Genomic DNA, 20,842 nt, shown 5'->3' on the forward strand with positions numbered 1-20,842 from the left:
GTATTATCCATCTTAATAGCTTGCAACAGTTATGCTTCCCTATTGACCCCTTTTAAGCCAGGCGCTTCTTTTACATTTGTCACTTAATATGTGTTCCACCACAAACTGACACGTAAAGTTGGGTGCTGCTGAGACGACTGCCTCCAGTAGTGCAGCTATACCCTACTCAGCAGTGTCTTCTGGGTCAAAGCATGTTACTGGCTGAAAGCATGGGTAACGGGAAGCAGCTGACTGGTCTTTGACAGGAAAGAAGCCAGTGAAGGGGTGCGGACAATTTCACCTCCAGGTGAAATAACCCAAGAAACGCAAGAGAGTGTAAAAGCATGGCTAGAAAAGTGACATTTCTTTAACCTAGAGTAGTACCAGATATCATGTTTTCAAATTAAAATACTGTAAATGTTTGCTAAAACATGCTTCAAAACTGCACAATTGAGATCTTTATAATGAATGGATGTGCATGGCAGAGAAAATGTATAGAACGATTTTGTGAGCTACAATTACTTTAAGTTCAGAACAATGGAGCACAACACCTACCCAAGGACAAGTGGAGCACAAAACCTATCAATTAGGATAATAAGTGTTCAGACAGCTTGTACAGATGATTGTTGTTATTTTATTTTATTTTTTTAAATAAAACCAAAATGCTTATATTGGATTTAATGTAGGGCAGAGTTGATTTCAGCTAATCATTGCTTAACTACGTTTACATGTTTTCTTACTGTACTCTATGGTCGAGCGGGAGCTTTCATAATTCAGATTAATACTGGAATATTATTGTGAAAAACACTTGGAATCCTGGAATACCAGCAAGAAAGTACCCTGCGGAGAGGCTGTAGATGAAGAAGACTGCACAAGTTACTCAGCCACTCTTGCATGGTCTGACTGTCCAGGCTTTTGGTGGCAGTGTCACAGTGCTCTCCTGGCATACACTAGCTCCCTTGATTACTCTTGAACTGTGCTTCTCAACCCTTTCATCTCAAGTACCAGTGTTTCCAGCAGGGACCACCAGCTGAACCCGTAACTATAAGAACATAAGAAAGTTTACAAATGAGGAGGAGGCCATTCAGCCCATCTTGCTCGTTTGGTTGATCCCAGAATCTCATCAAGCAGCTTCTTGAAGGATCCCAGGGTGTCAGCTTCAACAACATTACTGGGGAGTTGGTTCCAGACCCTCACAATTCTCTGTGTAAAAAAGACCCCCCTATTTTCTGTTCTGAATGCCCCTTTATCTAATCTCCATTTGTGACCCCTGGTCCTTGTTTCTTTTTTCAGGTCAAAAAAGTCCCCTGGGGAACACTGTCTATTCCTTTTAGAATTTTTAATGTTTGAATCAAATCGCCTCATAGTCTTCTTTGTTCAAGACTGAATAGATTCAATTCTTTTAGCCTGTCTGCATACGACATGCCTTTTAAACCCAGGATAATTCTGGTTGCTTTTCTTTGCACTCTTTCAAGAGCAGCAATATCCTTTTTGTAACGAGGTGACCAGAACTGATGAGGTCTTACTAATGCATTGAAAAGTTTTAAGATTACTTTCCTTGATTTAAATTCAACACTTCTCACAATATATCTGAGCATCTTGTTGGCCTTTTTTATAGCTTCCCCACATTGTCTAGATGAAGACATTTCTGAGTCAACATAAACTCCTGGGTCTTTTTCATAGTTCCCTTCTTCAATTTCAGTATCTCCCATACGATATTTATAATGCACATTTTTATTGCGTGCATGCAATACTTTACACTTTTCTCTATTAAATGTAATTTGCCATGTGTCTACCCAGTTCTGAATGCTGTCTAGATCATTTTGAATGACCTTTGCTGCTGCAACAGTGTTTGCCACTCCTCCTATTTTTGTGTCATCTGCAAATTTAACAAGTTTGCTTACTATACCAGAATCTAAATCATTAATGTAGATTAGGAATAGCAGAGGACCTAATACTGATCCCTGTGGTACTCCACTGGTTACCTCGCTCCACTGAGGTTTCTCCTCTAATCAGTACTTTCTGTTTTCTACATGTTAACCACTCCCTAATCCATGTGCATGCATTTCCTTGAATCCCTACTGCGTTCAGTTTGAGAATTAATCTTTTATGCATGACTTTGTCAAAAGCTTTCTGGAAATCTAAATAAACCATGTCGTATGCTTTACAACTATCCATTGTCAATGTTGCATCCTCAAAAAAGTCAAGTAGGTTAGTTAGACATGAACTCCCTTTCCTAAAACCATGCTGACTGTCTCCCAGGATATTGTTACCATATAGGTAATTTTCCATTTCAGATCTTATTATAGTTTCCATAAGTTTACATATAATAGAAGTCAGGCTTATTGATCTGTAGTTACCTGGTTAGGTTTTGTCTCCATTTTTGTGGATCGGTATTACGTTTGCAATTGTGTCAAGAGACTGTTGCATGATCTTGGTTAGTGGTTTGTAAATAACTTCTTTCATTTCTTTGAGTACTATTGGGAGGATCTCATCTGGCCCAGGGGATTTGTTTATTTTAAGAGCTCCTAGTCCCTTTAACACATCTGACTCTGTTATGCTAAAGTTATTTAAAACTGGATAGGAACAGGTCGACATGTGGGGCATGTTGTCCGTGTCCTCCTTTGTAAAAACCTGTGAAAAGTAATCATTTAATATATTTGCTATTTTTTTTCTTCGTCTATGATTTTGCATCTATGAATCTTAAAAGGCTGTTATAAAACCGAGACCCCACTGCAACCAGGTTTGTTGTGTCTGTACTCACTGTTGCCTCATTCTGCTGAATGGTTAATCAATGCAGTTGATGACTGCAATTAACTCAGCATGTTTATATTTTAAATATTTTGCAAGTGTTGTGTAGGGAATTGGTGACCACACCTTTAATTCTGTACAAATGTAACATGGGAAACAGCATGCTACAGCGCCCTTGCTCAGCTTTAGTGAATTCCTGATCTGACAGTATGTTACAGTTTATTTCAGTAAAAACAAGTTTAAATTGAGTTCGTTCTGCTATATTTATTATATCAAATACACCACAGCAAGCACATGGTCATATATTTTACATATTTTCATTAGCACAATCGGAGAGCTAAATTTAGTGAATGGTGTTTTTTCTTTCTTTTTTACTGCAATCAAATGAAAAAGATAACGTTGGTTTATTGGAGTTCACTTGGAACGGTAACCTTTTCACTTCCTTTTTTGTTTAAGTGTTGTGCTTTTTGCTGCATTACAGCCCTTCATTTATTATTGTCTTTATTTTAAGTGTTAATGGCATGTGTGCAACACACTTTGAATACATTTTAATTTTTCACTGTTCTACATTTCTTAAATGCAACTGTTCATTTTAATCTAAATTTTTACACAACAGTAATCACACATGTTTGGTCACCATCAAAACTGTTGCAAGAAACTGGGGTTCCCTTATTCTGCTGGTGTAAATACAGCACCCTGCACTCACAAGCATTTGTATTCAATCAAACTGTTACCGTCCTTCTCGCACTTCAGTTTATGAAAATGCAATATGTTTGTTTTTTTATAGACAGACCGACGTCATGTCGCATTCCTAAATATTGACACATGCTTTTAAAGGGAAAAGCAGCTTTTTTGTGCTTTACCCCCAAAAAACAGTTGTCAAAACGTTTTTGTTGTTGCAGCCATTTTAGTCGCAGTCTGTATCAGTGATTCAGTGGTACAAACAGATTGATACATTATGATGGTGTGATTGGGGGAGCATTGTGGTGAGGAATCATATCGTCATAAAGAACCACTGCCTGTGCTTACCAGTTGCAACTTAAGATGTATGTATTCATTTAAACAAAGCAGTCATCATCACGGTCCTCTGTCTACCTCTCTGCACAAATTGCATGAAATATTAATGGCTGAATGGATCCCTCAAGACATTTTTAGAACCTTGTAGAGTCTATGCCACACTGTAATCAGTGCAAATGGTGGCCGAACATTAGCTATATGTCTATAGCTTTAGCAAGTACCCTTGAGCAAGGTACTTTACCTAGATTGCTCCAGTAATAACCCAACTGTATAAATGGGTAATTGTATGTAAAAAAATAATGTGATATCTGTAAAATGTGAAATAATGTATCATGTGATATGTTGTAACAATTGTAAGTCGCCCTGGATAAGGGCGTCTGCTAAGAAATAAATAATAATAATAATAATAATATATAGGCAGGGCTTCCAAAAACTGGTCCGCCAGACCAAAACGTAAAAATGTGGACTTAATCCTTTCACATGACAGCCCTTTTGTGGACCTCAATTTATTTGTGAAAAATAGTAATGAAAGCAGCCACCTATCAGAAAAGGCACCGCTGTGAAAGCATTTTATTAATTTGAAAGCAACTGCCATTTTCCTCTAGGATGGTTTCACTAATACTGTGAGCAACGGCGCCAGAGCCTTGTTTTACAAAACAAACATTTAATACCAAGCCCCCCCCCCCCCATGCACTGCATTTACATTGATAAATTATTTATTGATAAAGAATATTAAACATCGGACACAAATTACATGAAATGGCAACAAATGTTTCAGCAGTCTTCTATAGTGTGACAAGACAACGAATGTAGAAACATTTGCTATCAGATACACAGTCGTTATCTTTGCTATAAACATGTCCAGATTTTTTCCAGCATTCACGGTGTTAGTTCTGTCCTTCTATAGTGGGCAGAATAGGGTGTGATCACGTTGTGCCCTATGAGGACGACAGTGTGCGTAAATCAAGAATGCAGCACTTTAAGTATCCCAGTAATCATCAATTGCAAAATAAATATATTTATACTTTTTGTCCACTACACAATATTTAAGTATGTTTGAGTGATTTTATGTTTAAGAGCTCTAAAGTCACTAGATATTGCAAAAGACAATGAAACTTATGAACAATAAAACGGGACAGGTAAATATTAAATGTATTCATGGGGATATGCATACCTATCCAAAGGTCTCAGTGGATTTAAAAATTGGGCAGACGGTGACGCGAGTACAAGTGGGGTTGTGCCCTCGCCTGCCAGTGCCTGTCACCCTGGAGCATGACTGCGAGCATTTCAAATATTGGTTGGCTGCTGTGACTGCCCTGCTCCCTCCATTGACTAAGAAGGAGGAAGTAATTGGAGACATATTCCCCTTCCACAACCCAGCTTGGTTTTGTCATTGATTCAGGCACTAAAAAACAAAATCCAATCAGTTTCATGTGGGGGCGGTTGGTGAAGGTTCTGGGGGGGGAGGCAGAAGAGCCAGCAATGGACCAACCGGACCCTGAGTTGGGAGTTGATTGTTTAGCTTGCTCCCGTGTCTTTCAACTCGAGCAAGGATGTGACGACGCGCTGGGCAGGTTCTTTGACCAAGCAGCTGTGGTTAATGGTCAGATGGTCAAAACCAGATGTGCTGCCTGATGCTGAATTATAAATCTGTGGGTGCAAGTGTGAATAAAGAAATATAAAAGTCTTATTGGTTTCATCAAAATGGTTATATCTTTATTTAAAGCAGGAGAACGCCATCTCGAGTACAAGCCCAAAAATGTTCCAAAGTTACAAAGCTTTGTTACCGGTTGTAACAGGGCAAGCAGTCCTGTACATTGATTTGTTTATTTTATTTTAGAACGGGGTCCCCTTCCGCCCCTGTGTTATTTTGTATTGTTTGTTTGTTTTATTGTTTTGTATTTATATGACGGCGAGCGCCGCGGGGCTTATTATTATTATTATGTAATTTGAAGCCATAGCCGTTTGTTTATTTTGTTATTATTTAGTAGCGTGGATGGGAAGCCCCATTGAAAAACTCGTGCAGAAAGTGGCCATCTCCCGAATTAATTAGGTGATTTAATTTGTTGCTAATCGGGAGATGGTCACCTGTTATAAAAGCCTGCAGCTCTCGGCACTTGGTGTGGGTGTTGTAGGAGCGGAGAGAGCGAGAGTGGAGAGAACCGAGAGAGAAAAACGAGTTTAAAAAGATACAGGATCAGTGAAGGCTACAGCCCAGCCTGACCTGTGTTTTATTTATTTTGTGTTCGAGATTTGTTTTGTTTAACCTTTTATTTTGCTCTGCGAGTACACAGTGTGTTTTTGTTTAAATATTTTATTTATTTTTGTTTTGCAAATAAAACGGCAAACGTCACCTTTAACTGCAGTACTCCCTGGTGTCAGTATTTTTTCCCTTCCTGCTTCTGCCTGACGTCAGACCACTCGTCCAGCCTGTAAACAGATTATATACATTTCCAGTACTGTTGTAATCCACCCCAAGCTGTCCTGGGCTGTCCCTCTTCCTTCCCTCTGTACTCTAATCATTAAGGGACAGCACTCTGTTTTACCCCTCCCAGTTTCGTGCCATGTACTACGTGAGTGAACTGGAATGACCTACACCAGCCCCTGTTAAGCAGTAGTTTGAACCAGATCTTCAATATGGATTTGGTCCAAGCCACAAGCATCACAAGTTTCCACCACCAGTATGTAACATTTAAAGCATTTAGCGATGCTTCCTCTTTGTTGGTTTCGTTCTACTGAGCTGGTGTCTTATTCCGTACAGCTACACAACACCTGCTAGTGCAAACAAGCCATATTTGGGCTTCCTGCCCGATGCTAGTGCCTTTCGGAAAAAACACCACACAAGAGCCCTCAGACCCGAATGTCTCACAACTGCGAGTCATTCGTGTTTAACATCACCACGTACCTGCACTTTAAGATTGATCGATATCTACTGTATCAGATTAATAAATTAACACAGACTGGGGAAGTGCATCATCAGTTGCCCATTCCTAATCCTTTTAGGGATGACTTGTTGCAGCTGGCTCATGCTATTCCCCTGTCTGGCCATTTGGGCCAGGACAAAACCAAATCAAGGCTTGTAACACAGTTCTTTTGGCTGGGGCTTGATGGGGACGTGTGGCGTTTTGCTGCAGAGAATGCCAACTTGTCAACCCTAGAGCTCTCCCACGGGCCCCACTGCTGCCATTGCCACTAGAGGAAGCTCCATTTGAGCATATTGGAGTAGATAGAGTGGGACCGCTAGAGAGGAGTGTGTGGAGTCTATTGGTTGATGGGCACATGACAAGTTGCAGGAGACCCAGTATAATGAAGTGACCAGGTTGCACAAGTTTCATCCGTGATAAAGTGATTTTATTGTTACCCAGCAATGAGTCTAAACTCCTGGCAAAGTGGCAAGGACCCTTTGAGGTTACGCGTCGGGTTGGGACGATGGATTATGAGATCAGCCAGCCAGGACGGCGGACAGAAAAACACTTATCATGTAAACTTACTGAAGCCCTGGTTGCAACAGCAGGCTTTGTTAGAGGCGCAGAAGAGTCCCAAAGTGAATGGGATAGTCTGATTGGTTTAATGGATAAGCCGGATGGATCAACTGTTTTGTATTGACTTTAGGAGAGTGTGACAAAGAGAGAGTGAATTCTTGTTTTAGATCTCCCTTCCGACCGGTGAGGGCACTGGGGAGGAGGAGCAGGCAGAGCCGCGGTGCGCAACGTCACAGACCCGGTCGGGAAGCGCAGTGGCAATCACGCATTGGCTGACGGCGGTTGCCCTCGCTGACCAATGGGGACGGGACGGGGCGTACAAAAGGGGGCGTGGCCCGGGGTTCTGTTCCTTCTGACAAGGTACAGTGCGTGTGTGAGAGAGAGAGAGAGAGACAGAGAGAAACTGAAACTAAAACTAACTAATAGAGTAACAGAGGAAGGGAATTAAAGGACGGGACGTTTTGTGGATTGGACTGTCCTGTTAACCCATCTACTCCTTGTCTCTTTAGAGCACTAACGGGACGCTCCGGGATTACGCTAGAGGAGCGACAACCCGGAAGTGCTGAGTTTTACTACCCCGTGTTTTCCCCGTGCTTGGACTGCACAAAGAAGGCGGACTATTGTTTTGGTGTTGGTTTATTTTGGGACTGCAACCCCCGTTTCTTGTTATTTTGTCGGGTTACACATTGTTGTGTATCCCGGCTTCCCTATTGTTTATTTGATTTATTATTATTATTTGTTTGGAGCGTGTTTTGGTAGCTTGGGGCAAAGGGAAATAAAAACCCAAGCGCTTAAATTGTAAAACTGGACTGGAGTCTGTCATTTTACACCACACCATCGGTCAAACCTGTCACACATGGGGACCGATGGTGTGGTGTAAAAAACACGGGGTAGTAAAACTCAGCACTTCCGGGTTGTCGCTCCTCTAGCGTAATCCCGGAGCGTCCCGTTAGTGCTCTAAAGAGACAAGGAGTAGATGGGTTAACAGGACAGTCCAATCCACAAAACGTCCCGTCCTTTAATTCCCTTCCTCTGTTACTCTATTAGTTAGTTTTAGTTTCAGTTTCTCTCTGTCTCTCTCTCTCTCTCTCACACACGCACTGTACCTTGTCAGAAGGAACAGAACCCCGGGCCACGCCCCCTTTTGTACGCCCCGTCCCGTCCCCATTGGTCAGCGAGGGCAACCGCCGTCAGCCAATGCGTGATTGCCACCGCGCTTCCCGACCGGGTCTGTGACGTTGCGCACCGCGGCTCTGCCTGCTCCTCCTCCCCAGTGCCCTCACCGGTCGGAAGGGAGATCTAAAACAAGAATTCACTCTCTCTTTGTCACAGAGAGTCAATGAAAAATTGAAGTTTGACTCTTATCCCATGCCCCGGGTAGATGAATTGCTGGAGCATTTAGGCACGGCTTACTGTATTTCTAATATAATATTTCTAATATTTCTATTACAACATGTATGTTGTGTTTAATACGCCGGTCAAATTGACCACTCATGGTTGTTCTAGGTATGCGTCTGAACCCGGTCGTTCCAGTGTTAAAAGCTAAAAAGAAAACGTGATACTTTGATATTTTTATTTTACCCCGATATTCGGTATCGTAGGATTTTGGTATCATGATATACCGTAGGTATCGATATACTGCGGAACACTACTTTAAAGGGCGTAGTCTAGAGGCGCACTAGAGGCACACTCATTCAGCCCGTCAACTAGCTTTTAAAACCGTCTGTAACCAGTTAATGGAAACGCTGGTACTGTTTTCCTAGAAAAATGTGAATATTTCAGGGTAGCATACTATTTGTGAGGTGTCCTTAAAAACGTTTGCATATTTTGCAAGCTTTCTAGTAAGGAAGGAGTCTGAGTGAGGAAATAAAATCCCCACCCGCAGCTGTTCTGTAAATCATTTGTTTCCATATTTCTTCCAATACTGTAGGCTATTAGACCTAACTCCAATACTGTAGGTTACCAATTTGTTGCGTAAATTGTGATTAGCCAGTAAGATATCATGGCACTTTAGAATAGAAAATTGTAATTCTATGGTTTGTTGTTTTGCTTTAATTACTTTTTAATATTAAAACAAGCTCAACACTCTGTAGGAGCCTTCTGTGAATGACTGTCATGACAGATGGAGTTGGATTTTATTTCTTATTGATCCTGCTAGTTGCTGGGTATCCCTGGAGTTAACCGAAATGCTAAACAAATGATCAATGGTTCTTAATCAGAAACCATTATTTACATATTACGTATTTAAATGCCTTTAGAAAGAATATATCGGCTACATTATATATGTGCCATATTTGTGTTTCAAATAGGTGTACAACAGCCCATACATAATGTACATTGAGCTTAATGAAAAAAGGGGATGCGAGTTAACTTCCTCATCAAGATCCACGCAATGCTTCCTCGATTTTAAAATTCATTCTCATTTCACTAGAAATATTTACATATTTTCTGTCCCTGGGTTTTTGTTCAGTTCAGTAGCATTTGGCTTTAAATATTATGTATAAAGATATCCTTTTACAAGACACACCTGAAAGCTAATTGAAAATATTAGCTTTCAGGTGTGTCTTGTAAAAGGATATCAGTATACATACAAAACATTTTAACAAAAGAAAAAAAAAAAAAAAGCATCTCCTTGTTTGTTTTGCTTACCTGGGCTGAACCAGAGCTAACATGGAAGAATTTGTTAAACATTGCCCCAGGAATTATATTTTGGTGTAAAAAAAAAAGAACATGGATTGCGCAACACTGCAGCTTTTCTCCTTCACCTGATAAAATAAAAATTACATTTCCTATCATTAGTGCTTATACTTACAATAAATAAACCATACAGTGTAAGATTCTAGTTGCAGCTACACTGTAAATGCTGACAAACATCCCTAATCACATATAAGTATACTTTACTCAATTTTTAACAATATGTAGGTGTTGCTTGTTAAGATCAATTTCTCTGCACTTTTGCAGAGAAAACATCATTGCACTCATTGCAACTAAGTCCACCAAACTTAAAAAAAAACGAAGTCATTGAAAGAGCAATCGTTTTCAATCCGTACATGCGCAGTTTGACTCCTGTGTCGATGGTAAAACGTTGGGTTTGCGCGGTTTGCTGTCTCGGTGCTGATCTTTTTGGCGGTAGCAAGGAGAATATGTTTTGTTGAATTGCCAGTTACCTGCTTTTGTCCGTCACCCTGCAGTCATGTAAGTATTTGAAGTGTATTTTTTTTTATCATGGTCTAAAATGCACCGCGTAGTTTAGTGTGAGAGAAGGGTATTTTCATAATATAAGTTTCAGACAAGCAACTCGCTTAACAACATTTCATTTTGAACGAATAACGCTCTTACTTTGCTACCATTAGCTAATATTGATAGCAAGTCAGGCCATAAGCTCGGCAGCTAAGTTATCTTACGGTAGCAACTTATAATATTCTTTTCGAAATGAGGTAAGATTCTAGCAATGCAATTTAACCCATACTGTATTTTGAAACGGAAACTCGATAATGATAATGACGATGTTAACGTTGTCTAGCCAGCCTCTTGGCTATAGTTAGCAAGTGAGAATACTTCTAGAAAGCTAATGTTAGCCAGATTCTGCTTTTAAAACATGTTTTATTTCGTGTTAAAAGCATGTTTGTGCCAAGAAAGCAACACTGTTGATTGATTAGAATATTGTTTAATTTTAGTAATGTTAACATACTGTCTTTGCTCGAGTAAGTCGAGAAATTTAAAATCAAAACACAACCCCGAAATTGGCGGGCGGGCGGGCGGAGAGGTGGTGTCGGGTTGGACACGAGCAAACATGAACCGATGTAATGTAAGTTAGGCCTAGTAAAACCCCTATTAAGTTAATGATCGGTTTGCATGTCGCCCTAACACGGAACAAATTACTTCAAAGTAGTAATCTGTCGTGAAGTACAAGATCAACCTTATGTACCAAATTGCATATTAAGACACATATTGCTTTTTAAGTTTTTATTAAACTTACAATAAAATTGATAAAATGTATGCCTATTGTCACTGATGTCGGCAGACTTTTTTTTTTATCAGTACACGCTTTTTTTTATAACATTTTTTCTATTGTCCACATATTAGTGATTAATTACAGTACATTCATTCTGCTACGTACTAGACTTAAAATAATAAAAGATGTTACTTTGTGGCATAGTAAGCGGCGAAACGATGTTTTACCGTATAAGCATAACCACAACATGCACCCGGAACTACAAAACATGCCTGTACAAAACTTCAACTCCCAGAAGTCACTGCAACACAACAGCGCCAAACGGAAAAATCCACACAAGCAGGCATGAGCCAGAGCCACTTCTTACCACATTTTAATAATAAAGACGTTTATTTAATCAGTAAGTTAAATACGTGTATTTAAATGTTTTTGATGTTGAATTTGGAATCTGTAATCACAGGGGTTGCTATCCCATGTTTGTGGCTTTTCTACTTGATTTTTTTTTTTTTTAACAGACTATTAGAATTCCTGAACGAAGAAATCAGTCTTTTTTTTAAAGCACTATTGTAGCACCTGCACAATACTTTTAAATTAGTAAATATTATTGATTTAGCTGGTCATTTGATCTAGATCAAACCCTTAGTCAGTAATTGCTTAGACTTGACCTGTCATAGGTCTTTAAACCTGTTTTGTATATTTTTTTCTTGCAGAAAGAAAACATTAAGCAGTAGAACATCCAATGCAGTGGGCATGTAAGTACTGCACATTTTGTGCTGAGAAAAGAGGGCACTTATTAAAGCACTATAGATTAAAACACGGAAGCTAAACCCAAATATCTCCAATCCCATGTGTACATAAGGAATGCTTGTGCACATTTAAGTCTTTTAATGCCCTTAAAGTGCACTTATCAACTTGGCACACTCAAGATGTTGGGCAAGCAATCAAAACCATGAAATTAGCATTTCACTGACAGCTTTGTGACTTTGTAGATCCTTGTACTGATGCTGAGTTTTTCATCCACTTGTGTAAACATCTGAAGCTGCAGCAAATGGTTTGTTGCCCCTATCAAGGCTGTAATTTTCAAAGCAATGTTTACTCAACATTTAATGCTCATAAATGTAAAGAGCATAGCATGCATGATAGAATGGAGTTCAAGTCTAAAATCGTTTCAGATATTGTTCTCGTAAATGAAAATGTCCAACCTGATGATGCTATCCCTGTAGGCCTAAATGATGACATGGCGTTAAATACACTGAAGATATGGTCGTTTCAGTTGGTTCATGCTCAGGGCTCCCAGATTTCAGACAGATTGCACAGATTGTAGTGTTCAATACTGACGTTATGTTTGTCTGCAGACTCATGACCTCATGGTATAATGAGCATCTACGAGCTTATCAGCTTTGTAGCAGCCATGTGAGCACTCTCTCAGTCACCCAGCTGTCTAAATTGAATGATATTTTCCCCCTCTCAGCCTACATGGTTAGAGGCAAACTACTTGTTACACTGAAGTGTTACATATTGTGCTGAATAACATGGTATGGTCATTGAAAGGGGTGGAATCCTAAAATATGTTTTTTTTTCTTATTTTTTTATAGAGCCAATCCTCAGTATGGATCAACGACTTGTATTGAGAGTGGTAATCAATGAGGAAGATATACGGAAGTTAACACTGAGTGGGAAACCAGACTCCGTTGAAGCATTGCAAGTGCAGCTGAAGGAAAAGCTAGCGTTGCTGTACAACTTCAATCTATAATATGAAGATCCTGACTTCAACAATGAACTTTGCAATCTCACTGACATATCGGACTTGCCCGAAAAAGCTACCTTGAAATTCATTCCTCATTTGACCCCACTTTCAACACCTGGTACATCAACACCCGGAACGTCCGATACTGAGATTCTGTCAACCAGAAGCTCATCACCACTGCCAAGAAGAGATCAGTGGCCTGAGACTTTTAAGATCCCTATTTTCTCAGTTGATATTGAGTACAGACTTAGGGAGGGAAATCTGGCGTATATGAAAGATGGGACATTCATAGTCCCATCAAGAGATATGAAGCATGCAATACTTGAAAAGCTTGCTGAATCAATGTACAGTTTTAAGGCTTATCCTCTGGATGAAGACTTCGGTGTACTGATCAACAAGCACCCCTGCCTCAAAGAACCGGGCTCTCCCACAGGATGGTATGGCTGGAAGAACAGCCTAAAATTCAAGATGGGCAACTATCGGACAAAACTTTGAAAGGCAGGATGCCTGGACGTAGCAATTAATGGCGGTAAAAGAGGTAAATATTTCCCAGAGGGAGAATCCGCAACCAAGAACATTAAAAGACCAAAGAGATCAGAAGCAAATTCTGCCAAATTTTCCAGAAGGGCAGGATGAAACAAGCCTTGAAATGGATAGAGAGGCCCTTGTTGAGGAAATGAAAAAAGGCAACCCAATAGGACTCTCATCTCACAGACGATGGACCAAACATTCCCGCTACGCAGGCGAGAGATAGTGGAGATGGGGCCTCCTGTCCAGAAAATGGTAGAGCGGTGGCCGGCCCTTTTTACTGAGTCAGGTGAGTGTGTATTGGTAATAAACTCGTTTATTAAATATTGACATTTTTTGGTGGTCTCTATATTATTGTTTATATTTTCCTTGCTATTTCAGGCGTTTGCCGAATTCAATAGGATTGCCTGTAAAAACCTCCTGAGGGACTTCTTTGAGGTGCTGGACCGTTACACCCCACGTTTTATCCACATCTTCAAGTCCAAAACAGGAAGTGTAGGGAGGACGTTAGCAGAGTTACTGGAGCAAATTTCAGGGGTGAGTCATTCAAGGGCACGTTCGCATACAGTTCACTGAAAGAGATTTGCATCAGTGTTCATGTTGCATTTTTGGTAGCTAATTATCTCGGTTCATACCAGGAAAGTTGTCATGTTATAACTTTTCAGCTGAAATGGTTTGTCCTCTGAATATAACATATACATGTGTACACAGCTGCTTATGCCTTGTAAGTCTGGCCCCTAATCATTTGTTTCTTTCTCCTTCCCTGTTAGACATCAGATGCAAATGCAAAACGCTCGGTTGTTCTTCGAGGGATTCCCATCTTTCTGGGTGATGACTGCAGTGAATTTTACAGGACATGCTTTGTAAGTACCTGTAAACTCCCATCTTCTGTCTACTACAGTGCTGTCCAAAAGTATTGGGACTGTGGAGTGACATTTTTTTAAAATATTTTTGCTGTACACGCAAGGAATTTGAAGTTACAATGAAAAGATGAATATGAGGTAAACGTACCAAATGTCACCTTTAATTTAATGGCATTCTTATGTATATATGTTTTACCAACTTGGAATAATAGCACTTACAGTGTTCCACCCCCCAATTTTCTATAAATCTTACTAAATGGTCACATATGCCTTGCACGCATTAACTGCAAGAGCCTGCAACCCACTGACAACTCTTGGTATCTTCATTTCAGATGCTTTGCCAGGCTTTTACTGCAGCCATGTTCAGTTGTTTCTTGTATTGGGGTGTTTCTGACTCTAGCCTCCTCTTCATTAAGTGAAATTTACGCTCAAATGGATATAAATTGTCTTATTGACCTGGCCTGTCTAAAATAGTCCATGCTTAATCTGCTTTTAAGGCGTAAGACACTGTGCCCAATCAGAATACCGGCTTCTGTGTTGTTCATGTTATCCTAATTGGCCTCTCATGGCTATAATGTTTCATTGCAGGATTACAATGGCAGTGAGGACTTTGCGCACATTCCAGTCGGACTGTTGACTGTCATCCCTGAAGATACTCCAAACAGCTCTTCGAACATGCTGCACCTTGACTCCGTCTCCACAGTCATTGTAGAGGGAGGTATCGTAATGAATGATATTCGAGACCTGCCGCTTGCAGTTTGCCTCTTGTTTGGGCTGTCATATGCGCTACACCTGGATTACCCCAACTGCATGAAAAACACATTTAACTTTATTCAACAAGTGATTCTGGAGTTGGGACAGAAAACCAAAGCCGAAACGGCAAAGTCTGAAAAACCAACTACTTGCCTAAGGAGGAACATTTTGTGCTGACTTCAAAGCATGTTATTGTTTCTTGTTTTGGGGTTTCCTTTGTCATTTTTATACTTCCTTTGACATTTGACAAATCTATGCCTTTGTCAACTTAAATGTACATTTACTGAGTCCAAACTCAACAATTTTTTGGAATGAAAAGTCATATTTTCACGTTAGTTTAAGTTGATATTTTTTGCAAAGTTTCCAGCAGCACTTTACTTGCTGCAGTGGTTTAGTTCCACACTTTTCAAAGAGCCTGTTTTGAGAAGAAAAATGGCATGAAAGTGACAAGCATGGTTAACCTGTTCGCTAAGTGTTACAAAAAGGTTTGAAACCTGACATTATTTTAGTGCCAATACATGTTTCTTTTTTCTACTGTTTCTACTAAATGTGTTTTCTTGTTGTATATAGATTATCTTAGAGACCAGGCACTTTACCTCCATATTGAGTTGAGGTTAAACACATACAGTGGATTGCATAAGTATTCACCCCCCTTGGACTTTTCCACATTTTATTGTGTTACAACATGGAATTAAATTGGATTTAATTAGGTGTTTTTGCCACCGATCAACAAAAAAAGTCCATAATGTCAAACTGAAAAATAAAATCTACAAATTGTTCTAAATTAATTACAAATATAAAACAGAAAATAATTGATTGCATAAGTATTCACCCCCTTTGCTATGACACACCTAAATAAGCTCTGGTGCAACCAATTGTCTTTAGAAGACACATAATTAGTTGAATGGAGTCCACCTGGGTGCAATTAAGGTGTTTCACATGATTTCAGGTTAAATACACCTGTCTTTTTTTGTTTTATTTTTCAGTTGCAATCCACTGTATTTGAAAGGAGAAGGAACCAAGTTACTTTTTCAATTTAGTACTTAAATTGCTTAGTGGCACTTATCTTTCTATATATCAATAGCACTTTATTTGTAGTTTCTATGATCATATTTTGGCATTACTCCTTCAAACAAGTAATAGATAACTTACTGTACGTGAATAGCATTACAAAAAGATTTGAAACCTGGCGTTTTTTTTGTTCTAATCCATCAGTTCATTTGTTTCTTTGCAGGCTTGAAAATAGAAATACTTGGCGACTCATGATCTGTTGATTAACATTGAATGTGTTTTTTTTTCCTGCTTATTCAATATTCAAAGGACATGTAACTTTGCAAAATAAATATACTGTTAAATGTTATCAAACCAAATCTATCTCTTTCTTGATTCCCTGCAGGAACTCTGTTTTAATTTCAAGTGTTTGATATTGAATGTTTTACGATATGCTTTATTTTAGAGGTAAATCAATGTCTAATAATTACTTGTGTAGGAATGGCAGTATTATGTAGTACTGGTAATTAAATTTTACAAGTAGTATGCACTCAGTTATTTCAAGGCAATGAGTTTGCATGGTTTGATCAAGTTATTATGACAAATGGGTTCTCCTCCTACCTCCTACCTGGTTCTCCTCCTACCTCTCCAACCGCACTTACCAGGTAACCTGGCGTGGAGCAACCTCCACACCTCACCCTCTCTTAACAGGAGTCCCCCAAGGGTCAGTCTTGGGTCCTCTCCTGTTCTCTCTCTATACCCGCTCCCTGGGCCCCCTCATCGCATCCTATGGTTTCTCATACCATTTCTATGCTGATGATGCTCAGATTTTCCTCTCCTTCCCCACCTCTGACTCCACCATCTCCTCCCGTATCTCTACCTGTCTGTCTGCTATTTCCTCCTGGATGCACTCGCATCACCTCAAACTCAACCTCTCTAAATCTGACCTCCTTTTCTTTCCCTCCTCCTCCCCCTCCTCTGATCTCTCTATCTCTGTTCCTCTGGAATCTACCACACTCTCTCCCTCTTCCTCTGCTAAGAACCTTGGAGTCACCCTGGACCCCTGCCTCTCTTATTCCCAGCACATCTCCACTCCGGCACGCACTTGCCGATTCTTCCTGAGCAACATCCGAAGAATCCGACCCTTCCTCACCAACTATGCTACCCAGCTCCTGGTCCAGGCCCTGGTACTCTCCCGCCTAGACTACTGCAACTCCCTCCTGGCTGGCCTCCCTGCGTCCGCCACCCGTCCGCTCCAGCTCATCCAGAACTCTGCTGCCCGCCTGGTGTTCTCTCTGCCTCGCTTCGCCCACGCTACTCCACTCGCTCCACTGGCTCCCGATCACCGCTCGCATCCAGTTCAAGACTCTCGTACTCGCCTACAGATGCCTTGACCAGACTGCACCCAGCTACCTCCAGACCCTCATCTCTCCCTACACCCCCACTCGACCTCTCCGCTCCGCCTGCACTAGAAGACTGGCTCTACCTCCGCTACGCTCCCCTGCCTCCAGAGCCCGCTCCTTCTCCACCCTTGCTCCGCAGTGGTGGAATGACCTTCCTACAGATGTCAGGACTGCCCAGTCCCTGACCACATTCCGGCGCCTCCTTAAGACTCACCTCTTCAAAGAGCACCTGTAGAACTCCTCTGTTTGTATCCTGGGACACTATCACCCTTCATTCAAATGTGCTTTATTTTGCTCTTATCTGCCCCCTATTTTACTGCATTTAATCCTGTACTTCAGAATACTGTAATCTGCCAAGTGTTTAACCTGTAGTACTTTGTATTTAATCACATCCTGATGTAACTATCACTATTTAATCATATCCTGATGTAACTATCACTATTATCTGCTGTATTATTGAATTGTGGTTTGTCACATTTGAACAAAAATTATTGTATTTCTTGCTCTTATTGTATTACTTGTATTGTAACACTTGAATGTATTTTGTATTTGCTTGCGATTGTAAGTCACCCTGGATAAGGGCGTCTGCTAAGAAATAAATAATAATAATAATAATAAATGATGGAGTGAGTAGAACTTAAAATGGTGAAGTGAGTAGAACTGAAGAAAGTGGAGTCTTTTTACTCGACAGAGGCTAGTTAATGGAGCTTATGGTTTTGAGTTATCATTACTAACAGAGTGAGTCAGAAGCTAGTTAACAGAACTTGTGTTTTTTAGTAGACTTTACTGAGTAAGTGTGGTGTTAATCAGAATAGGAAAGTTATTCAAACTTATCATCTGAAGTAATATTACCTTGAGCCTACTAAGTTCCTTCACTTGATTGTTTCAAGGCAATGAGTTTGCATGATTTTTTCAAGTAAAGGCAACTAATTAGATTTTACAGTGTAGTCCGGTCTAATGATAGCAAATAAATAGACAAAACTCCAATGGAAACAAAACCTTGAACCCCAGTTAGGCTATTCGGGTTAAATTTTTATATATATATATATATATATATATATATATATATATATATATATATATATATATATATATATATATATATATATATATATAAATAAATAAATAAATAAATAAATAAATAAATAAATAAATAAATAATCAGGAGTGCTGTGTGGTCCAGTGGTTTAAATATAAGATAGACCATTCTTTACAATAAATCATCACGTCAGCAGCTGCAATCTCTTAATCTGGCACAGACAGCGTGCCTGAATGTATTGTAGCTAATGACAGCGTGCCTGAATGTACTGTAGCTAATGACAGCGTGCCTGAATGTACTGTAGCTAATGACAGCGTGCCTGAATGTACTGTAGCTACTGACAGCGTGCCTGAATGTACTGTAGCTAATGACAGCGTGCCTGAATGTACTGTAGCTAATGACAGCGTGCCTGAATGTACTGTAGCTAATGACAGCGTGCCTGAATGTACTGTAGCTAATGACAGCGTGCCTGAATGTACTGTAGCTACTGACAGCATGCCTGAATGTACTGTAGCTAATGACAGCGTGCCTGAATGTATTGTAGCTAATGACAGCGTGCCTGAATGCACTGTAGCTACTGACAGCGTGCCTGAATGTACTGTAGCTACTGACAGCATGCCTGAATGTACTGTAGCTAGACAGCATGCCTGAATGTACTGTAGCTACTGACAGCGTGCCTGAATGTACTGTAGCTAATGACAGCGTGCCTGAATGTACTGTAGCTAATGACAGCGTGCCTGAATGTACTGTAGCTAATGACAGCGTGCCTGAATGTACTGTAGCTAATGACAATGTTTCTTTAAAATGGGATAGATGTTTCTCTAAATATTTATAAACATGTAAGTGTGAGAAGCTAGTTATAGGCTGGAGGACAGGCATCTTTATAACTCTAGATTGTGGTACTTTTAAAAACTTGTACTAAACCAAGATTCATCACTATTGCATGATGTGTTTTCTAGATATGTAAAACTGTGAAGAGTGCTGTATGTACAAGCATCCCCACTGTGTCTCTGTGGCCAGAGATATACAGCCTCAACTGAGTCAAAATTGGGGACTCTGATAAATGTGTTTTTCTACAAAAAAACACCACAGTGCTGGTCAATTAATCACAAACTGTCAAGTGATCACCAATACTGCAATTAAAAACAGTACTTACAGAGAACAGCCACTGCTCCAGATTCAAACATCAAGCATTCCTCTTTATTTCTGGTCTCCACCATCACGCTGTAAGGAGGGTCCAGTTTATGATATATCCGATATCCCTTACTGAAGGCCATTCCAGCGGTTCTGTTTAGTTTATTCTCTGAGAGCTGAAATAAGAAAAGGAAGATTTAACATTTAATATTTCAACAATTTGAGACTGTAAAAGTGAAAAAAAAACATTGCGTTTTTTAATAAATTTAGATTACGTACTCTGTGTCTGAATAAAGCTCATTATACTACTAATAATAATAATAATAATAATAACAATAAGAAGACATATAACAGAAATATTATTTGTTGCAAGCAATTCTATTGTATACATTTCAGCGAAATGTTACAAGTAACGTAACAATGTAGCAAGGAAGATAATTGTAACGGTTACTCTAAAATTAGTTCGCTAATGATAGTAGCCTACAGTATGAACTACTGTATTTACAATAAAAAAATAATAATAACGTCCATCTTTTACAATGCTATCAAATGCAGTATTGCATAACCTAGATTATGGGTCGGTAGGCTACATCAAGTATTGCAAGAATATATTTTCAAACGATTAATTTACTCATTCATTTGTAAATATTGTCATGTCTTCCAGCTTCATCTAAGGTATTCGCTACTGCTAGCGATCTGTCTCTGCACCTTGTCTCCTTCCTTCACTGTCATCGATTTGAATAAATGACATCTGCCATTTTAGATGTAACTGAAGCAATTTGACAATCAGAGACATCAATTGTTATTTTTCACAAGCTTTGTCATTTCTAATCAATTTAGCTTAGCCCTCTGTCTTACCTTTTTATTTTTTCTCCACCAGTTTTAACCGTCAGAGATCACTCCGACCCCAAAAATGTTCCGCTCCCACTGGTACGTGACGCAACGTCCGCATTGAGTGTTCCTTTCCGTGTTATTAAGTCAGTGACGTTTAGTGGTAGTACCATTTTCCGCAAGAGGGCAGCAAATCATAAAATACTTTACAGGTGACAGCTAATAATTTGACTCAAGTCAAGTGCACGATTTCAGACTTCTGCATTAGTGCAAAGCTACAACCTAAAACAATTAGCAAGAATACAGATGAGTTTAACCTGCATATATCAAAACGTTTTGAAAATTATGCTAAAACACTGAAATCAAAACA

The 20,842-nt window shown here is 39.7% G+C and overlaps 1 protein-coding gene across 9 annotated transcripts in view; it reads right to left on the minus strand.

Moving 5' to 3' along the window:
- LOC117405863 (synaptojanin-1-like) overlaps window positions 1-20,622 on the minus strand; it is a 92,972-nt gene extending 72,350 nt beyond the window's left edge. For all 9 annotated transcript variants that reach the window (XM_059029712.1, XM_059029713.1, XM_059029717.1 and 6 more), the window contains exons 1-2: window positions 20,500-20,622; window positions 19,664-19,817 (exon numbers count right to left, since the gene is read on the minus strand). In XM_059029712.1, the coding sequence (XP_058885695.1) occupies window positions 19,664-19,784 (121 nt within the window). In that variant the 5' untranslated portion in view covers window positions 19,785-19,817; window positions 20,500-20,622. The remainder of the gene's footprint in view (window positions 1-19,663; window positions 19,818-20,499) is intronic.
- Window positions 20,623-20,842: the final 220 nt, after the last annotated feature.

The sequence above is a fragment of the Acipenser ruthenus genome, chromosome 9, assembly GCF_902713425.1.
Source record: "Acipenser ruthenus chromosome 9, fAciRut3.2 maternal haplotype, whole genome shotgun sequence".
Classification (NCBI taxonomy): Eukaryota; Metazoa; Chordata; class Actinopteri; order Acipenseriformes; family Acipenseridae; genus Acipenser; species Acipenser ruthenus.